Source organism: Dromaius novaehollandiae, chromosome 1, assembly GCF_036370855.1.
Source record: "Dromaius novaehollandiae isolate bDroNov1 chromosome 1, bDroNov1.hap1, whole genome shotgun sequence".
In the NCBI taxonomy this organism is placed as follows: Eukaryota; Metazoa; Chordata; class Aves; order Casuariiformes; family Dromaiidae; genus Dromaius; species Dromaius novaehollandiae.
This window is the reverse complement of record NC_088098.1, coordinates 218,297,179-218,318,390: the sequence shown is the minus strand read 5'-3', so window position 1 is coordinate 218,318,390 and position 21,212 is coordinate 218,297,179. Positions and strand designations below refer to the sequence as shown.

General features: G+C 45.1%; 1 protein-coding gene across 1 annotated transcript; it reads right to left on the bottom strand.

The window, feature by feature from the left end:
- Window positions 1-3,221: 3,221 nt before the first annotated feature.
- RRM1 (ribonucleotide reductase catalytic subunit M1) lies at window positions 3,222-20,863 on the bottom strand. The gene is made up of 19 exons (XM_026117604.2): window positions 20,710-20,863; window positions 19,484-19,572; window positions 18,386-18,563; window positions 17,648-17,748; window positions 16,934-16,993; window positions 14,939-14,978; window positions 14,183-14,345; window positions 13,476-13,617; window positions 12,693-12,776; window positions 12,284-12,445; window positions 11,588-11,667; window positions 10,853-11,054; window positions 9,590-9,739; window positions 8,807-9,028; window positions 8,316-8,392; window positions 7,245-7,380; window positions 5,902-5,997; window positions 4,844-5,032; window positions 3,222-4,483 (listed from the first exon to the last, which is right to left on the bottom strand). Exons 1-19 carry the CDS (start codon window positions 20,726-20,728, stop codon window positions 4,295-4,297), a joined length of 2,379 nt encoding a protein of 792 aa, XP_025973389.1. The 5' UTR covers window positions 20,729-20,863; the 3' UTR covers window positions 3,222-4,294.
- Window positions 20,864-21,212: the final 349 nt, after the last annotated feature.

The following is a 21,212-nucleotide window of genomic DNA, read 5'->3' as shown; positions in this document are numbered from 1 at the left end:
CGAGTCTTGCTTCAGCAGAAGGTTGGGGAGAGCACAGAAATACCTAGGAGGAACGGCTGGGCAGGGAGGACAGCAGCCCGAGACAGACGTGACCCATGTTCACTGCTCCGGCACAGGCTCTTCTTCACGACCACGGGTAAGTCACAAAGCACGGCGGGGGCAAGTCTCACATCAGCTTAAGCCAGTCTCAGCTTTCACTGTTACCGAGGAGCGGTCCGTTCCTCAGCATCTCCTACCCACCACTTCCCACCCGTTGGCACAAGCAGTTGAGGCTGCACAATCGGCAGCAATAAAAGCGATTCCTTCCCAGGCTGAGAAGAAGCACAGCCGGACAACACTTACTGCCAGCACAGGGGAGGCCCTGCAAACCATGGCTGAGGGACTGGCCTTTGGGATCAGTATAACCCAGCTGCAAAACTGTACCCTCCCTGAACTTAAGTTGTTTAACAACAAAGCAATAAAGTTCCTGGCTAAGCTTTTCACCTGGAAGTCTCGCGTAGGCCCAAACATTGCTGCAGCACATGCTCACAGGAGCCACCCCGGACCCAACAACGCAGAGAAGCACCGAAGCTGTCCTTGCTCTCAGAACAAGCCCAGCACCCAGGGTCAGCACCAAGCACAGCAGCCAGAGCCACTTCCACCCCCGGCACGTTCGAGGTGCTGCCACTCGCCTTTGGACCGACAGCCACGCGCTTACGGATATTATCTTGGAGGTGGCAGATGTCAACAGTTACACTCAGCCAGACCTGAGGGGGTTCAAGCTTACGCTTCCCGCAAATGTGCCCCATGCCACCAGGAACTGGGCAGGATGCGATAACTCCTTCCTTCCTGGATTGAGGTTGGACCACTGCTGAAGACCACAGGAATATCAAATTCAACCTGGCCTGAGAAAGAGCGTGCCCAGCTTTGGTGCCACTGTTCGGGATCCAGCTGGGAGCAAGGAGACCTGCTTGTGCACTGAAGGGTTGTTAGATAAAGAAAGAGCTGGGAGCACAGCCCAGGCCACTTCTCACAGGCAGCTGCTCTCCTCAAATTGCCTTTCGGTCCAACTCCCACGGATTTTAACCTTTTGGCTGCTGTGTCCCATCACTAGCAAGAGGCACGCACCTCTTCCAGGCTTCTCTGCAGACCCTGACAGTCACTCCACAGCAACCCGTCAGGCCAAGGCAGGCATCAATCCCTGCCGCCCCGTCCCAGGGCAAGTCCTTAAACACTAGACGTGTGGATGGTATCACTCTCTTCACCTTGGCTTTATTAGGACAAAAGGGCAGCAAGCGCTGGCCAGCTGGAAAGGAGCCTGGCTACGACATGTGCAAGGCTCAAGGGACAGTCTCAGACCACCTCTTTGCTCAGGATCTCCCACTGACCCCCTGACCTCCCCCCTGCCCCAAGCAGCCCACGCTGTTACTACAAACCCCATTAGCACCCCTCACTCACAATCAAGTAGCCACCAGTTTACGGCTGTAGCATCTAAATCCGTTTTCTGGATTGAAAGCTCTATCCCTCTGCAGCTCAGAGACATTTCCTAGAGAGCAGCAGCACCTTGCTGTCAAGTGGGGAGATGTTACAGACAGAGAACAAGTATTGCTTTAGCCAGATCACAGCAGAGGTAACAAACTGATTTCAGAAGAACTGAGCCCCCTCAGCCAAAGACAGCCTGTTTCCCTGACCAGCAATAGCAGCTGGGGGATTAAGGAAAGAGAGACAGAAAAATCTGCTTGATCCCTAAGAAGATAATAGCATTTGTAGCAACAGCACAGAAGGCAGGAGACAGCCCAAAGGCCGGGCCAGGAAAGCAGTAGCCAGGGCAGTGGTTAAAGCTCAACAGCGTATGGGAGAGAAATGGTGGCTCCCAAGCCCCCTTTCCCAAAAGGAAGCACCAGCATTTAGTGCAGCTCTTTGCCACCGGCACCTCTAACAGCCTCGCCTCTCTAGCAGGAAGCATAAGCCCTCTTCTTTCTTACCCCAGGAGACCAGATCCAGGTAGGAGGGCTGATTTCGACAGCACTCATGTTTAGGAGTGCCTCAGAGAGGCAGCAGCAAAAGCAAACTGCAAGAACAGGAAGAGTCTAGACAGCAGGATCCACAGAGGGAGCTACCCCTTTCTACAGGGACGCATTAGTGGTGCATTATCCAGTCGCACCTAACCCCCAAAAACACTCTCCTTGTGATGCTTGAGGAACAAAGGCTCATTTGATGGGAGCGACAGCTAACTGCTGAGCTGGCTGCAGAGCACGTGCCCAGCTTCGGGCAGCGCTGCTCTTGACTGCGACAGATTCACACTGATCCAAATGGCAGCCACAACTTGGACAGTCCTACCTCACTCTGCACTTGAGACAGTAAAGAGTCATCAGATGGCCAGGAGCAGCAGGGCAGAAAGGAGTCCATCCCATCCAAGCTCTCCAGCAGCAAGAGAGAACAGAGGCACAAACATCTATAACTTTACTAAGCCCACCCATGGCTGTCTGAAACTGCAGCTCCTCAGTAGAGTTTTGCCTCTAGCCCATATCTTTCCACATACCTGTTGACAGCCCCACACAACATATTTCAATTCTACCTAAACTCTCTCTGTTCCAACCAGCAATTGAGGTTTGCATGTTGTGCAAGAGGGATTTTGTTTCTTCATCACTCCTGCTCCAGCACTTGTGACTTCTGAACTTTCCAAAACACCCTTGAAAGAGAATTTGTGCAGTCAAAAGGTCATGTCCCCTCAGTTCCTTTTCAGTGAAGTTTCTTGGGAGGCACAGCTGCCAAGAGTGGTGACTAAGCCTAACAGTCTTCCTCTGGAAGCAAAGAGAGACACTTCCCAAGTTATTTCCAGTGGTGCCTTGTAAGAACTTGGAGTGGAAGAAAGAGGGTGACTAAGACACAGGACATATGGGTTCAAGTCTTAGCTCTGGCAAAGTCACAGATTTGCTCTGTGATCTCCGCCTACTTCCTCTGCATGTTGCTGAAACATAGACACGGTGCTTCCTCCACCCTTTCTACCATAAGCCTCACTCTTCAAAATGACACAAAACCAGACGCCCTACTGAGTTAAGCATGGTTGCCCCAGCAAATACAGTGTTCTGCTTACACACATCATTTTACATGCATCAGGCCTTCAGACACAGCTCTCTGTAAGGAACTGCATGCAGTAGTTGCTGGGCTCACAGACAAGGCCCCATCCTCCAGCTGCTACGATTCACTTAATCGATAAAATGTTTCCAAGACACTGTTCACTCCTTTGACATCCCGCGTTTTATTTAGTTTGGCTGGATTAAAGGATTAGTTGTATGGTACATCAATTCAATAAATATTTAAGAACTGGGTGATGAAGTCCCATTGCATTAGTGCAGGGAGTTAAGTAGTGGAGAAGTAAAAACATACTATTTTTAAAAGATCAAGTAACTAGCTGGGGTGGATAAATGCAGCTCTTGAAAGAAGATGGCATGTGCACTTCAGAAGGCTTTCTGCCCAAGGACAGCAAGGAAGCCCATTATCAGCAAACTGACTGATAAGTCAGATTGTTTTTAATACAAAATAAAACACACTGTAGCAAGTTCTGCCATTTCCTGGTCAGAGATGAAAGGGAGTATTTACCAAGTGCAATGCTGTGCCCTGTCAGGCTGAATGGAGGAGATGAAGCCTCCAGGAGGCAATACCAATACCACCAGTGTGCACCTTTGAAAAACTTTTTGGAAGAGGAAGGCAGGGGTGGAGGAGAAGGGGGACAAGGAGGGGAGGAAATGGCAGGAAAATGGCAGAGGGGCCTCACTGGCATATCTACACACACTCCATCTTTTTGAGCCTAACGTAAATTGTTCCTTTGCCATGACAGGCAGCATATCAAGCATACAACATGCCTAGCCCAAGGACATCTTCCTGCAGTCTTATCATAGCAAAGGAAACCATATCAGTCAGGTCCACTTCCCTCTCTAAAGACATGACTACAAGTCTTTAGTAAATGAGAAGGATTGTCTGAAGTCCCCAGGGCAGATCTTTAACGTAAATGGCATTAACACTTTCCTGCCTGTTCAGGAAAGGTCCTACCTATAATACAAGACCATGTAAGAGCACCTAAGTTTCCAGGAAGCCCAGCTACAAAAGCAATATACAAACTTCTTATGCACCCTATCCATACCTGTGTACCAACCCCAATTCATGGACAGGGAAGCTACAATACACTACTGTGATTGCTGCTCCTGCCACAGTTCCAGCAAGCCCCTACATCCTGGAGTTAAACTAGACATATCTATCATAGAAAGAATCAAGTCAGGTGGAGCGACTTTGCTGGCACTGCAGGGCTGATCTGTTAGGAGCCGCACATCAGACACTCATCGCGGTTCTCCAAGGAGCACACCATGGCTGCTTTATTCCTCTCCTTCTCTTCCTCTTCTTTGGAGGCCTTCTCTCGCTCTCTCAGTTTCTCTTTGTTCAAGGTGAACTGGATGGGGTTAGCAGCTGGTTTTGTCCTTAGATAGTACATGCCAGTCTTCAGACCCTGCAGAGCAAAAGCATGAGTCAAAGAGCAGTAATCAGCTGGAGTTCAGGCAAACAATACAGCCAAATTCTGGACTGCCGAGCCTGACCTCCCTTACCCCATACCTGTACCTGCCTCACAGTGATGCCCAATAGTCTGGATTAATGGAAGCAACACGAGAAGCATCCTCAGCTTTATTGTTTAAGAAGAGATATTTTACTAGTAACACTGATTCTTAGAAGGAAACAGCCGTTTGCCCTTCCAAGAATCAGTGAGACCAACTTTTCATGGAAAAAAAAAAAAGAAAAAAAAAAAAACACTTATCAAACCCCATTTGCTATCTCTTCTGAACAAGCTTCTCCCCCTGCCCCTCCCAGATACCTGCTTCCACCCGTAGAAGTGCATGCTGGTGAGTTTGCCGTAGTTGGGTTCTGCAATGTGGATGTTGAGAGACTGGCTCTGATCAATGAAAGCTCCTCTGTCTGCTGCCATCTTGAGGATAGTTTTCTGGGAGATCTCCCACACTGTCTTATAGAGCTGCTTCAAATCATCAGGAATCTCAGGTATATTCTGAAAGGAATAGGAAGGGTTTCCCAATGCAGTGTAATCAGTGACTGCCCAAATGTTCATATTATAAAACCAGACTTCAGGACTGCTGAAGTTTCAGCTACTGATGACTAGAAATAAAGCTTATTGCAGCTGAACTCTGTCACTGAACCCAAGCAGCCTGTATCTGAAAGCATCTAAGCATGAAGAAGCCTTACTTGCTGAAATAGGATGGCTTATTCTGGGGAATTTGACAGGAGAAGCTGCTTTCAAGCAGGCCATTAATCTAAGACCTCACTGCTATTTAAGACAAAACAAAAGGCAATTCAGCAGCTGGCACCCCCCTCACCTATGACAAGCAGGATGCATTTTACTAGCATGCATCATTCCAAGCACAACACAGTCACATGAGCATTTCAAACTCTGCAGCATGAATGATTCAGCCCACACAGTTTCTTCCCTGTACATCTTCTGGATCTGCATGTTATACGCTGGGCTCACGTCTCAAGCCTGCTCCTTGCTATGAAATTTCCCCTTTATATTCTCTAGGATAAACAGGACTCTAAACATTTGCAGAAGTTGCATAGAGTAAAGCAGCCCAATTTGGTATTTGCTCTAGTAATCACTAGTAGAAAAGTATGTTTCAATTGAAATTCTCCATTAAATGGACAGGTTCCATAAGGAACAAGTTACCACTGAGATCAGACACATCTCCTTGTATTTCTCATGGAAATGCTCCACTTCACTTCACAGCTTTTCCTCCCCGGCTAGCCGAGTCACTCGTAAAGCAGACCTCAAAGCTCTGTATGGCAGATAAGCCCCAGACTGTCTAGGCAGCACTGCTCAGACTAGCAGGAATGCCTGTGCTGTCCTCCCTGGTTTCTCTCACATACCTGGATAGAGCCATTGTGGGCAATGATTTGGTTTTTCATCTCCTCATTCCACAGGCCCCTCTCTGTGAGATCCTTCAACAAGTGTGGATTCACAACCTGTAAGGAACAAAGGCCAAGAATGAAAGCACTGTACATTCTGCTAAGCTATATGTCCTGCCTTATGGCACAGATACACCTTCCTGAAGGGGGCAAAACCACACAAGTGCGCAGATTTTTAAGCAGTTCAGCAACATGGTGTACAGAATTACAAACTGTACAACTCTTCAGTTAGTGTTGAGGTGCGCATGCAGACAGCCCGCCCACACCCAAGGTTAAATTAACAGGGTAACAACGTGAGAAGCTGCCAGCCACTGCAGACAACGTAAGGGGGAAGTGCTTGGCCACCCAGCCTGGGACTAAACTGGTAGAACAACAATAGGAGAAATTACTGGATATTACATATAGTGAAAGGGGAGTATAGAGAACTCCCCTGGATAAGAAATGTCAAAAAATGTGAAACAGAGGTGCTCGCTTATTAGGGTCACTGACCACAGTTAAAATTACTAAATAAGGATGTGAAAAATGCAACAAAACTGGAGCCAAAGTGGAAAGAATAAAATAGGTGCAGGTTGTTTATTTGGGGGGAAAAAGCAAACCACGTGATTGGGGCTGTTTGGGGGTACTGTCAAGCAGTCCTGAACCTGATCTATGCAATGGGGCAGGACAACAGACCTGTTGTTCTGACCATACCATGTGCATCTGATTTGGTTCTGCAGCCAGGGAAAATGGAGTGCTTTCACTAACATCGATGAGGCGTCACCCCAGAGGGAACACAGGATGGACCAGATCTCCCTAACGGTTAGATTATCTGCTTATCTCATCTAGATCTCTTTACTAACTCAAGCCTGCAGAACCCAAATTGCTTCATACTCTTATGTGACAGGCCCCTCTACGTCTGTAAACCTTTTACATGATGTCTTCATAGATTTGTTCAGTGCTTTATACACAGCTCTTTTCTCAAAATTTTGCAAAGCAGCACTGTGGCCTCCATTCTTCCGACAGCATGCACATCCCTTCCTTCATTAATTCCACTAATTGTCATTAATTTAGCAAGTATTCCTGCCGGCAATATTGAGGTCTCATGAAAGACATTTCCAGAGAAGAGCAGCACTTTTTTTTTTTTTTTTTAAACCCTTTTTCATATTTCAGGACAGTCAGCACATCATACAGATACTCTGGTTAGATGTTTTCCTTGACACTTTTGGCCTTTGACATGAACTTTAACCGAATTGAGTAGATAGGGAAAAATCATCAAAAGTAGGAATATAGAAAAGCTCTTTGCTATACCTGCCTCAAATGCTTACCTGAAACTCTCCTGAAAGGACTCTGCGTGTGTAGATGTTACTGGTGTAGGGCTCAATGGATTCATTATTGCCCAGGATCTGAGCAGTAGAAGCAGTGGGCATTGGAGAAAGGAGAAGGCTGTTTCTGACACCATATCTAGCAATGACAGTCAAGAGAAAGCTTCAATCAACTGAGACAAGACCCAAGAAAAGCATAGTTTATATACTGTCTGCAAAAAGTTAGTTCCTGATACTGGTCCTCCTCTTTCTCACAAAGATAAAGCAAGGTCATCACCATATTTTTCCAAATTCAGCTGACATACTCATAAATCTCACCTACATTTTTCCTCAGGGTGACCTGAAAAACTTCAGATTACCTACACTAAAAAAGAAAGCCCCACTAAACTTGCAATATGGGTTAACGTGGAAGCATAATTCAGTCTTTGCTATTTTCACCTTTAACCAGAGGCTTTCCAAAATTATTTAATTGTGGGAAAGGGCACACTGGGGGGGGAAAAAAAAAACCCACAAACTGAGGTACACAATTCCACAGCACTCACAGGCAAAAACACAAGAAGCAGCCCATGAAGAGCCTGAGACCACTCCATATGCTAGACAGTAAACAGATTTAGTCAATCTGAAAGTTAAACCCATTCAAACTGAACAAATTCATTATAGATGCTTCATACTTTAATGACTCCTGTCTTCAGGACTCTCAAAGCTCAGCTGCTTTGCCCCATGAGCTGGGGCAAGGGTTCCCAAGGCCAGCAGATTCCACCTCACTCATCACTACATTTATGTGATGTGATTTATTAGTGATGGTGTAGCACACCATTCTGCTGATATGTACAAGATAAAACAGAGCTCAGCTAAATCAGAGCCTATAGGGTGGCCTCTCGGTGATTTGTAAGAACATACACCAAAGAAAGCCATCCACCACAGAACAGACACTTTTGAAGAAAAATCTACTGAAAAATAAGAACACAGGGCCATTTTTATGCTTGCTCTGTATTTTGTTTTCAGGCAGTCAGAAAACATGTCATCACAAAAAATGTAATTTGCATCTAATACAAACTGCGTGGGACTACTCACTTAGCAATCTTCTCCTTTAATGCTTTCCAGTCCCAAAGATCAGATGGGGTGACATTCCACATGTCATACTGAAGAATCTGAGGAACATAAGTGTAGCCCAATTTAGACCGAGCACTCTTTTCTCCACATTTTATAAATCACATTATAAATTGACCTATTATTACTATTAACTGTTCACTACAGGTCAGCCTCAACTAAGCTCCTGTATCGTAAGCTTAGAAACATGCCAACTTTTAATTACACTAAAGGGGTCAGCCACCACAGGCTGAATCTTCCTCTTATTTTTCCTTTGTGTCGCAACTTAACCTATGCATTTCCTTCTGCATTTAAAAAGCCAAATGAAAGGAAACTTTACCACCCTTTGCACTGTTGCAATATTATCAGCTTGAGGTGTTTCAGTCATGTTTTCTTCCTGTATCAAAGATCAGGCACAGCAATATTAACTGTTTTAATAGCTTTGGTCCTGACATATCACAGTTCCTGGTACTTACTCCTTTGCTGACAGGAGAACCCTCATATGTTTCATATGGTCCTTGCTCCTCAGCAAGTTCACAGCTGGCTTCCAAAGCACCATAATAAATGGTCTCGAAAATTTGCTGGTTCAAGCATTGGGCTTCAGGACTTTCAAAGGGATACCTCATCAAGATGAAAGCGTCTGCCAGACCCTGCACGCCAATGCCAATGGGACGATGGCGTCTGTTGGAGCGCTCAGCCTGCATGGCATTCAAGCAGAGAGAATAATTAACTTTAGCAGAATCACATAGAATCATAGAATGAACTATGTTTGAAGAGACCTCTGGAAGGAATTTTCACCTCTGCGTTTGCTTTCATTTTTATTGACCAGTCACTGTGTTGCAATAACCCAGCTTCCAACTCAGCCCAGTTCCCCATAGTTTGCTGTTTGGTAGAGCAGGAATTTGAAGACCTAGATTAAGTCTGTTAGGAGTGAACACTGATTTTAAATGTTCAATTTGACACACAAAAGGGAGTCATGATTTAGAAACAAATACTAAGCACTTCCTGAAAACCAAACCCCTGAAGACATTTAAACTCAGGCATCCTAACTGCATGTGCTTCAAAAATCTAACAACAAACGACATCTGCAGATGGGTAGTTAATAGAACTCTCAAGTATTTGCCAAAATAGTTTACAAAAACCCTGTATGATTCCTTCTGCTGAAGACTGAACCAAATTGCTACAGAACAGCAGCAGCTACTTTATCAGCACACTCTTGGCACTCTTTCAGTCCCACACCGGCTCAGCACACTACTCACCTCTGGCACAGGGTAGTAGTTGATATCAATGATTTTGTTCAGGTTTCGGACTATAACTTTAGTGACTTCAGCCAGCTTCGTGAAATCATATGTGTGCTCTGAAGTGACGTACATATTCAGGGCTATAGAAGCCAAATTACAAACTGCAACCTGGGGAGGGGGGGAGGGGAAGAACAGGCATATCAGCCAACACCCTATGCAAAATGCACACAGTCCCAGTCCCTGAGCTCTTCTCTATGCAAACTGTATGGAAATAAAGGGTGGAAAACAGAACTCAGCAAGCTGCAAGGCTGGAAAAACATTATTCTCACTTCTACGCACTCTTATGAGCTGCAAAAAGGATAACAGCAATTCAATGAAGTTTAGTAGCTATCAAGGCACAAGTATCACCAGAAGAAATCAGTTCCCTGGCTCGGTCAGTCCTGCTACCCATAAATCATCCTTCCAGAAACTGAACTTAACCATTTTTTGTATTGCCAGAATCGGCAGCTAATCTCAATACGAGATCTACACTACACTGGGGCCTTTTCTTGATCATTTTTTAATATTATCATTACTTTCAACTGCAGAAGAATCAAAACAAGTAAGCCAAGATTTCTTGTGCAGTCCAGGCAGGCACAATGGCACTCCATCTCTTCTAGACTACTCAGAATTTTATGAATATGCCAAAGGGCATGAGCTAAATGAACCACTGGCAGCTGACAGTAGAAACTGACTGTCACAACAGTCTCAGGAGCGTTACTGTGTGAGAAATACCCCATGCTGTATTCGCACTAATTCATTTCTGTATCTTTGTTTCACCTTTGTTAGTGATGCTGCAGTACAAACATGGCTTGTTTTGTAGATCATCTATGTTAGGGAAGTATGTAGGAAACTTGGGGGGAAATGTTATTGAAATGCAAGTCTGAGAGTAAAAGAGGCATGGGTTTTACTAAAGCATTAGCTTAAAAGGTGCTCACATCAGCTACCAGCAAGCCAAGCAGCTTACTTCTCTGCCAAGCTCCCCTCTCCATCAAGCTGCTGGGGGTTTGCTTTAATGAATATCTTGGTTTATACCAAATCTTCCACAGGAGTTGGGGGAAAAGGGGAGACCCACATATGCTGACTCAGTGGAATAGCTGTAAGCACTCAAGTCAAAACATCCCCAGAATGTTCTCAGCTATTCGCTCCCTTCCCCGGCTGAAGAGGGGACATATCCTAGAAAGCTGTGACAGGCACAATCACAGCTTTCCTGAACACTGCAAGCTCCCATTCTCCACCTACCTCATCTTTGCTGGTATACTCCACTATTTCTGTACACAGGTTGCTGCATTTGATGGTCCCCAGGTTCTGCTGATTGCTCTTCCGGTTGCAGGAGTCTTTGTACAGCATGTAAGGGGTGCCAGTCTCCGTCTGAGATTCGATGATAGCATACCAGAGCTGCTGAGCCTTCACCACTCTGCGGACACGGCCTTGCTTCTCGTAACTGCAACAAGGCACACGTTGCTTATTAATGCCCAGCCTTTCCAAAACAACAGTGGAAGACAATTCTTAACACAACATAAGGTTCCCAGGAAAGCAAGACCCCATTTGCTTCTGATCTGTGTGAGCTCTGAATTAGCCAGAATAGCCTAGAAGCAGGGTACCAAGACTGTGCTTGTTTAAAGTAAGGAGAAAGCTTTCACTGGGCTCTCACTACAACACCCCTCACAACTAGCTCAAAACACAGTCACCTACCGCTTTAATAGGGGATCATTTCAGAGTTAGGGGATCATTTCAGAGTTTCCCTTTAACAAGTTAAATCATCATTTGCATGTAGTCCTACTTTGAGCAGCTCACAATTGGAAGCAGACAGCAACTAGACATTCCCTGTCTTTGTCCTGTTATCAATCTGATAATGGAAACTGGGGACCACTTGTGAGCCCACACCACACACCTGTGCTTTGGCTACCAGATACCACAACCAGAGCAGTTCTGTGAATGGATGACCACTGCTTAAAGTCTGTCCATTTTACTTACCTCTCATACAGTTTCTCAAATTCTTCTCCCCAAACCTCATCTAGACCAGGACATTCATTTGGACACATTAAGGACCAATCCTGTAAGAAGGAAAAGTATTCAGAAAAACCTTTTAAACACGCTGCTGTTAACAGCATTCGACTTCATCAGCAGAACATATCGGTAAACATGCAACACGAGCACATCCTGCTATGTATACAAAAATGCACGACGTTTCCCATCTTGAAAAACTAGAAACTAACTCTGTGAGCAGACTAAGAAAAGGCATTTCTCAGGCTAGTCAAATTTATTTAAAAAGTTATGAATATTTGTGATCAAACTGAATTTTTAGTCCTGAAATGACTGATTCTCATGATATAACCCATATTAAAGCAAACACAATCGGTCATACGAAGGTCAATTTACTGAGAGGAGTTTGATGCTTTAAGGAAATTCCAGAGTAAAAATTTAGCATAAAAGTATTGGTACCTAAGTCACGGACTGTAAAATTAAGCACTGAAGCAAAGTATCCTACTGGTGTTCTCCAGCTCCATTCTCTACTTGCACACCCTAGTTCTCAATCTGGGCACAGCAGCTCTTTTAGGAACCTCCTTTGCTGCTGGAAGACAGCTCTGCAACACTTCTTGAATTCCGTCCCCGGGCTGATCAGCTGTTTCTCCATTGACAGACGTACTCTGCACCAAAAAAGCTTCTTACCTGGTTGGTTTCAACTCGCTTCATGAAGAGATCAGGGATCCAGAGGGCAAAGAAAAGGTCTCTGGCTCGCTGCTCTTCTTTCCCAGTATTCTTCTTTAAGTCAAGGAACTCAAAAATGTCCAAATGCCACGGCTCGAGGTAGATGGCAAAGGCCCCAGGTCTCTGATACATAAAATATAGTCAGGATCAGAACAAACTGCCCTGAAAAAAAACATCTCCCACACTGCTGCTGAGTGCATACAATATCCTACTAAAGAAGAGGTTAAAAGTACTGTTTTAATTGTATGCTAGCCACAACCACTCCACCTGCTCACTGGTGCTACTGGGTCAGTTTTCCACATCAGTGGAAGAATCTCTTCCACTGATCAGAGGTTCCACTCACCACCCCACTTTTATGGAAAGCGGGTACCTTGTTACCCCCTTGGTCCACGTAGCGGGCAGTGTTGTTGTAGACTCTCAGCATTGGAACAAGTCCATTGGAATTTCCATTTGTCTGCAGAGGCACAGAAAAAAAACCACCAGCACTGAAAAACAACTGCCTGAAGACACGGGCCTGCATTTCCCATATGCCTTTTGTCAGTCCATGTAATCCCACGCTGAAAGCTAGCAGCTGACCACCCCAATCAGTTCTTTGGTAGCAAAGGGGTGGGGGGGAGATGGGGTTTGTGAGGTTTTTTGTTTGTTTTTCTTTTTTGAAGTACAGAGACACAGGTAGCAGCTACTGCCCCAAGAGTTAGTAAGATGCATCATCTTAACTACTTTCCTCTACATTGTTTAATTTGGACACTTACAGAGGTCACATACATTGTGATCAAAAAAAAAAAAAAAACAAAACAGAACAAAAAACCCCCCACAGATCATCTTATGTAGTTAGACGTATAAAACAGCTAATACATGAATCTATAAGCACACTCCTAGACTGCTAATCTGTAAAGAAGCTGGAATTGTCTGATCAAGCAATGGGGTGAGATCTGATCCTCTTTTTCAAAGGACTTCCATTAGGAAGCCAAAATACCAAGGAAAACCAGCCTTTTCGTCTTAGATCATACTGAAAAGGGAAGGATTACTGAGCTAGACTAACTGCTGTGTTAAACTAACTTGGTAGCAGCAGCATCGATTTGGCAACTGCAGTACAGATATGCACCAAAACCAGAAGGTTAATCTCTGGTGCGTACACCATCTGTGCACTTACCCCAGCGATATAGCTGCCCGTGGCTCGGATGCAGCTCACAGCAAGCCCAATCCCACCAGCAGATTTTGAGATCAGTGCACACTGCTTGAGAGTGTCATAGATTCCCTCAATGCTGTCATCTTTCATGCAGAGCAGGAAACAACTAATGGAAACAAAGAGCTTTAGTATATAAAGATTAAAACATAAATCAAACAATGTTTTACCAGGGCTGCAGAAAAACAAGGGCAAATACTGAATCTTTAACATGCTATACAAAGCAAACAGATAAAACAAAAACCATAGTTTGTAAAGTGGAATAAAGAACAGTTTTAGAGAACATCACGAACCACAGTTGTATTATTGACACCTTTGTTACGAAAGCAAAGCATTTTCAAAATCAGATCTACTTCAGATCAGATCTGCAACAATTAACCAGGATTCATTTCTAATCTGCAGAAGACTTTGTATTTAAGTAAATTGTAAATAAAAGTTAAGAGTGTAAACATTTCCATTAGTTTTAGAAGCTTATAGACACCAAAACAGGTGGAAAAAACATTCCACTCCAAAGACTACATTGGCTATTAAATTAAATTTAACAGCAAGCAGTTCTTAAACAACAGAATCATGGAAATGCAGCTGTGACAGAGCATTTCATTTGAAAAGACCCAATCTCCAAAACTTAATCTTTGTCCAATTACACATCAGGCAAACTCGAAAGCCACAGGTACCTGGAAAGCTGAGGCCGGTTGGTGCCTGCGTTGAACAGCGTGGGTGAGGCATGGGTAAACCACCTTTCAGACAGAAGGTTATAAGTTTCAATTGCAGCATCGATGTCATTTTTGTGGATTCCCACCGATACCCTCATCAACATATGTTGGGGACGTTCAGCAACTAGACATGAAAAACAAGAGGGGTGGGGGAGAAGAATATCAGTGCGACATTTACAGTTACTTCAGAGAGACGCAGAAGTGAAGCAATAAGCTACAAGCAGCGTTTAATGGGCCACGTTAGAGCCATTGTTTTCAAAGAATTACAAAGTAATTCAAGTTGGAAGGAACCTTGAGAAGTTTCTAGTCCAATCTCCTGCCCAAAAAAGGGTCAGCTAAGAGAATCAGACCAGGTTGCTCAAGGCTTTATCCAGTTAGATCTTGAAAACCTCCAAGAATGAGGACTGCATAACCTTTCAGGCAACCTGTTCCAATGCTTGGCTGTTCTCACGGACAACCTGTTCCAATCCCTGACTGCTCACACAAGAGGTGGGTGGACACGAAACTGTATTAAAAGGTAAAGTCCAATCCAATCCAGCATTTAAGTGCTCTCTAGGTTTACTGAACTATAATTAGCCTCTCACTGTTCTGCTGTCTTAGGAATTTCTTAGGCTTTCCTGAAGGCTATGAGGTAGCCCATCTGCCTCCTCACCCCCTGTCCTGAGCCAAGGCCTTGACTTGTAAACAATACATTAAACTGATAAAGACAGTTCTTACCTTTTGAGTTGATCTTCAGCAAGTAGGAGCGCTCTAGAGTCTTTAAAAAGAGAGAGTGCATTTTAATAGTCATTTGGATTTCAGTTTAAAAAAATCTTATTATTACAAAGAGCTACAAGCATCTTCCTGCCCCTTCTCCCAGGCTTCAACAGAGGCGCCAACCCTGCACTCCACTCCTCAGTCTTGTTAATAGCATAGGATATTAAGTGACTATCAACTAAAAACAGAAGTCCGCTACAAGAACCCAACCCTGAGGACTCTGTGCATTGGAGTACGGATTGGTGGTGGAGTATGGAGTGAAAAGGTCAAGACTAGCTTTAACCCCACAGGGAATTAAGGCTGGAAGACAAGTGAGTGCTTGTTCTCCACAACTCCACTCCTCAATAGTATTATCATACTGTAATGCTTTCTGGTATCACAGTCCTGCTGTGCTGGGTGTTGAGTGCACAGAATCACAAATACGGTAATTCTACAATTAAAGGAGATGCCTTTTCGGCTTGTGACTAATAAATTAATGACAAAAAAAAAGGAGGAATTAAAAACGAGTAGGCATGGAGCAAAGCTTAGTCAGAGACAGAAGTAGCCAAGAGAATTACTAACAGCAGTAACTACAGGAGGGGACGTCAGGAGCTGCATATATCTGCGCACACACGCACCCCCCTTCAAGATACCTTCTTTCCATCCTCACCCATGCTGTTTCAGCAGCTGCTCTGCTCTTTACACCCTCCAGTTTTTCCTCACTACAGCTTACTTCCCCCAAACCAGAAGGCACCATATCAAATGCTTGCTGACGGAAGAGTCCCCCCTACATAGTTTTAGGCAAAGATCACTGGTTCTGTTAGAGTCAGTAAAGCCAAGAATGTATCTGAAGTACCCAGTCCCATGGAAAAGCTAAACACTCTCTGCTAACCCTCCGGAGAGCCCACTGAGTCATGCCCTGAAACAGTTCAACAAAGAGGAGCATGTTAAGAGAGGACCAGGAGCAGCAGATGGTGGGGGCACAGTAGACCGGAATGCTTGTGGGGGAGACTGTTCCAGCAGCATGGAAGACGACACAAACGTGTGGGATGACACACTGAGAACAACTGTTACACAAAACAGTGGGGAGAAACAAAAATCCCTTTTCTGGATTATTAAGAATTAGATTGTTTCCTTGAGGAATGACACAAGCTGGGCAGCTTCCAACAGCGTTCACTACTATTTGCTGCAAAAATGTTAGAGCTAAATAGTTAAAATACTACACCAGACAAGCGGCGAAACAGTAACGTCACTTGACATGACGACTTTGGAGTCATTCCAGATGGAAGCTCTGGGTTTTGATGATCAAAGCATTTTTGCCGTTCTCACACACACACACACGTCCCCTCACCTTGCACTCTCCTTCAGTAGCTTCGGTTTACACCATGCACTTCCATTCCCAAACCCTAACTAAATTTAACTGAACTGTAGGTTACCCGTGCACGACATGACAGAGAACTAAGTACAGAGGTCTGTGCTGCACTAGCTGCACAGAGATCCTTTTGGCCCCTGCCCTCTGCGTGGAGTTACAGAAACAGAGCTAGGAAGACTCCTGCGAGGTCATTCCACCCCCCTCTCCGCCCCAAGGCAGGTTCAGGTCTGCCTGATAAAAATCACACAGGATCACTTGGGTTCACCACACCATAAGGAACGAAAGGAATATAGCCCACCACTTCTGCGGTTTTCAAGAGTTTTCAAAAGCTTTTGTGGCTGACAGAATCACAAACAAGCAAACAGAAAAAATGTCACATCAAGATGTACAGCAAAGCCAAGAAAAAAGTACATGATTCATGCATCTTGGTAACTGCTTTATGCAGGTACTCTTTCTTTTAACAATCCCACTAACATCCCATCTACCCCAGTGCCATCCTTGCCAAATCTAGACGATTCTGCAAGGATTCCCATCCCCCCAACAGACTCAGCTCCAAAACAACGTCAAAACAGCAGTCTTCATATCATGAGAAATGTGCTTTTTACCTTAAAACCAAAATAGTTGTAGGAGAAGTCTCTGTCATAGATAATGGCAGAATTCAGGCGCTGAGAGGAAATAAATGGAGAAAGATTTATATTTAAACAGATTATTTGTCGCTCATATTTTCAGTATAACAATGCTTTCACTGTTCAGTTTTTCTGGCCTCACAAATCTAGGGAAACAGATACCAGATGGGAGGGAATAAAGCATGGAAGAACATTTAGTCTGAAACAACAAATGTACAGTTTTAACAAATTTTTTCAAGTACAATGCACAATCATTGGCTACATTTTACTGAAGTCTCTAACTAGATACTAAGAAACAGAAGACAGAGTCAAAATGTGAACGTGCTTTCTCACTAAGAACACAGAACTGGAACAACTTGAAATTAGACACCGAACCTCATCTCTACCTTCTGTGCACAGAAAAGAGGTTGCTACATCAAAAGACACTTTTTTCAAAATTAACTAATTAGTTGCACAGATCATGACAATGAGGACATCTAAGAAAACAGATCTTGCTACAGGAATATCCTTAAATGAAGGAAATTCCAACACCTTCTCTTTTACTCTCCAAAGCAGAGCAGTTATCTCCACTGGTTTCTGTATTGGCCTTTTTGGGCTAAAGCACACATGGTTTATACAGAAATAAGAAAGATGAATTGTCTAAACTAGTTCACTGAATCTTCAGAACTTTAGAACGGGAGAAGTGTTACATACATCTTTGTTGGCCAAAACTATCTCTAGAGTTTCTTTGGAGATCATTGGCGAGTGCTTCCCATTGTGAGGGTTTACGTAGTTGTAGAGATCATCCATCACCTCTACAACAGAAAAGTATTTAAAAAGAGAGACAAAGTAAGTCACCCACAGACGTACATATACATGTTTTCTCATTAATTTGCAACGATTTAACACACAGAACTACTCATCCTCCCAAATAACTCCCTCCAGCTCTATGTGCATACAACCCCTCACCTTCATAACACTCTCCAACTTCTTTTCTACCTGCTCGCTATTATTATTTTCTATTGACCTTAAAAAGGCACTTTGCTTAGAGTATTTTTTAATAAAATTCATAATTCAGTGACAACTAGAGAATTTCTGTCTAGCCAACATAAAGTTCAGCAGGCAATTCCACTTTAGAAGCAATAAGCTTTTCAAATTCGTTCTCTTTTCATAAGCTTAGAGATTTTTTTTTGAAAGCGTGAAAAGAAAGTGGGTGCATCCTGATTTCAATCAACTACATTCTTCAATCTCTTTTATACCGATATTTTTCACAAAACGGACAATTTGATTTTCCTTGTGACATGCATAAAACTGATGCTTTTCATTTCCATGGCATTTTTAGCTGGTCTGGGTACTTAATTTCTGCTAATAGAGGTTTACATATTTATATCCTCCAAAACTCCTACTCCCTTTCTGACTAACTGCTATCCAAGTGCCCCCAGACAGACTTACCACTGAATACTTTCTTAGTTTCTTTGTGCAAATTGGACACCGCAATCCTCGCTGCCAGGATAGCATAGTCGGGGTGTTTCGTAGTGAGAGTTGCAGCCGTTTCAGCAGCCAGAGTATCCAGCTCCACTGTCGTGACACCACTGTATAGCCCCTGAATCACCTTCATGGTGATCTGGGCCTGAAAAAGCAAAATTCTGCAGATTAGCTATCTTTTGCTAAAAAAAAAAAAAAAAAAAGAAAAAGTGTTTCAACCATTTAAAAGATATAAGATACACTTCCCTATAAGCAGTACCTTTCACTCTGTTTGAACAGAAAAACAAATTAAAATACAAAACTCTCTTGATAAAGTACTGACTCCTAAAGTTTTTAAACTAAGTGATATTGGGGCCAGAGAGAGAATAGGGAAAGAGCGAGGAAAACAGAAACTGTCAATCACCAAGAACTTTCTCTCTGCAGATAGACACTTTCCTAAAGGCTAGAATAAAGCAGCAGCAAAGTACATGGAATAAAAGTCACATTAAAACTGTACTTGCTGGGAGTTTTAAAACTCCAAATGCAGCTTGACTTTATAAAAGCCTGACAAGATTTGAAATCTGTTACACTTAAGATAATAAAAATAACGATGATGACAAGAGCAAAAAGCCCCAACTCTGGACAAGTTAAAAAGGATTTTGCTTCACGGCTTAACCTAATCTTCATCTGTCAGTTGGGACCCTTCCTGGGAGAAGACTTCTGCATCTGCTACCTCTAGAGTCTTTTCTGGTTTTCTCTCAAGCACCTAGTGCTGATCACTACAAACATCAACAAATTCTACACGAGAGAACAGAGGTCTGATCTAACGTGATAACTACCACGTACATTTGAAGAGCCTACAGCCTTACAAAACCAGCGTGCATAATTTGCAAACTTTACTCTCTGTAGGTAAGCATTTCAGGTTAAGAGTTTTTGCAGTTCCTGCACAGGCTGCCATGCTTGGCTTTTCCTTTGCCAAAAAGCAAGGGAAAAAAACTAGACAGAACCTGCTCAAAACTATCAGCTTTTAGCAAAGACCACCACAAGGGGCAGAGAATAGGACAACAGGAGAAAGGATAGACATACCGGATCAACAAAGTCAGCATTGAGCCCATAGCATAGCTTCTGGATGCGTGACGTGATCTTGTCAAACATGACACGCTCTTGGCGTCCATCTGTTGGGGAAGAAGTTACAAACACAACAGCTCCCATTACACCAAGAACCAGTTAAAAACGGTATCCTCCCACGCAGGAGATCACACGACAAGGAGTCAACACGCTCCTGGGAGAAGCTGGAGTGGGAATCACTGTTCAGGTTTCCTGTTCAGGCTCAAGAGGCAGGGAGAACGGTGGCTAGCCCTCTGCCCCTGGGGTGTTCTTGCCCAAGGAGATCAGTGCTAGACAAGTGATCCCACACTCAAGGGTCCAGGCTTTAGTACTGTGGAAAAAACAGGGAGCTTCTGGTCTTCAAGGGGGGCATAAGGACCCACTACAGGACCAAGAAATTTCCACCCCACAAGACTCCACCTGTGCGCAAACTGAATGACTCCATTTGTGAGGACAACCCCTGGGGGGACGGGGAGTCCAGCTCAGGGCCACCTCTGTCCCCCCCCAGTCTGAAGCTGGGGATCCCTCCTGACGCTCAGGTGTTCTCTTGGCAGCCCTGCACTAGAGGATGAGGAGCCAGCTCACCAATCAGTGCTGCTTCAGGGGGTGGGAAAAAGGACCTAAGTGCAAGCAGGAGTAAAGGTCCTGCAAGCCAAGGGTTGGGGCTTGTGCCCAAGGGCACAGAACTACCCTGGAAGAGGGGAGCCAGCCCCCAGTAGACCCCACAAAGTGCAGGGGAAGGGGAAGCAGTCCTAAGGCTTTGATAGCATTTGGGGTTTCCTTGCAGGCCAAGAGGCCAGAGAGCCGATACCCATCTGAGGGGTGTTGGGGGAGGGAGTCCTTGATTAAAGACATAGGGACCAACCCCAAAGCTCACTGATTTTTTTGGGGGGGGGGGGAGAGGAGGGGGTGTTTCTCCCAAAGCAGCCTGAGCAGTCTCAGACCTCAGTCTTGGTTGCATGGGGGGAGGCCCCTCGCTCTGGGACTCCCAGTGCAAATGGACGTCCCATCTGCTCGCCCTCAGTGGGGAGAACTGGGACCACCAGTGCAGAGCAGGGTCCACACACCCTCAGCCCCGCTGCCATGAGAGGGTCCCCCAAGAACAGGGGCGACCCCCCCTCACCCCCCTCCCACAAGAGGCACCCCTAAAGCGCAGGGGTGACCCCCGCCCTCGGTCCCCCCCGGCCCTGCCGCCCGGCCCTCACCGCGCTTGACGACGTGCATGGCGGCGGGCGGCGTCCCGGCGCGCGGCTCCTCCAACGGCTTCTCAGCGCCAAGCGCGCACTAACCGCTTCCCGCTCCCGCCAACTGCGCTGGCCCCGCCGCGCTGCCGTAGCGCTCCGCCCCCTCCGGCTGAGGCCGCCGCCGACATCTTGGCTCCGGGCACTGCCTCCTTTTCGCCTCCTTCCCCCACCACTGGGGTTTCACGCGCTGCCTCTAACCCTTTCGGGGAGACCCATCCGTACCACCTCCCCATCCTCCCCCTTCTCCTCTCAGGAAACACCACGCTAGCAGTGACAACTGGGCCGCTTGCCCGCTTCCAAGATGGCGATCGACATCCCGCCTCTCCTTCGAGAGCGCCGGCGAGACGAGAATGGGCTGTTTACGCCAGCCCGAAGGCGCGACGTACGGCGCCGCCGGAGGGACAAAACGCCCCCGTTTTGCAAAACTAATTACAATAATAAGGCTAATTATAGTAATAATGAGA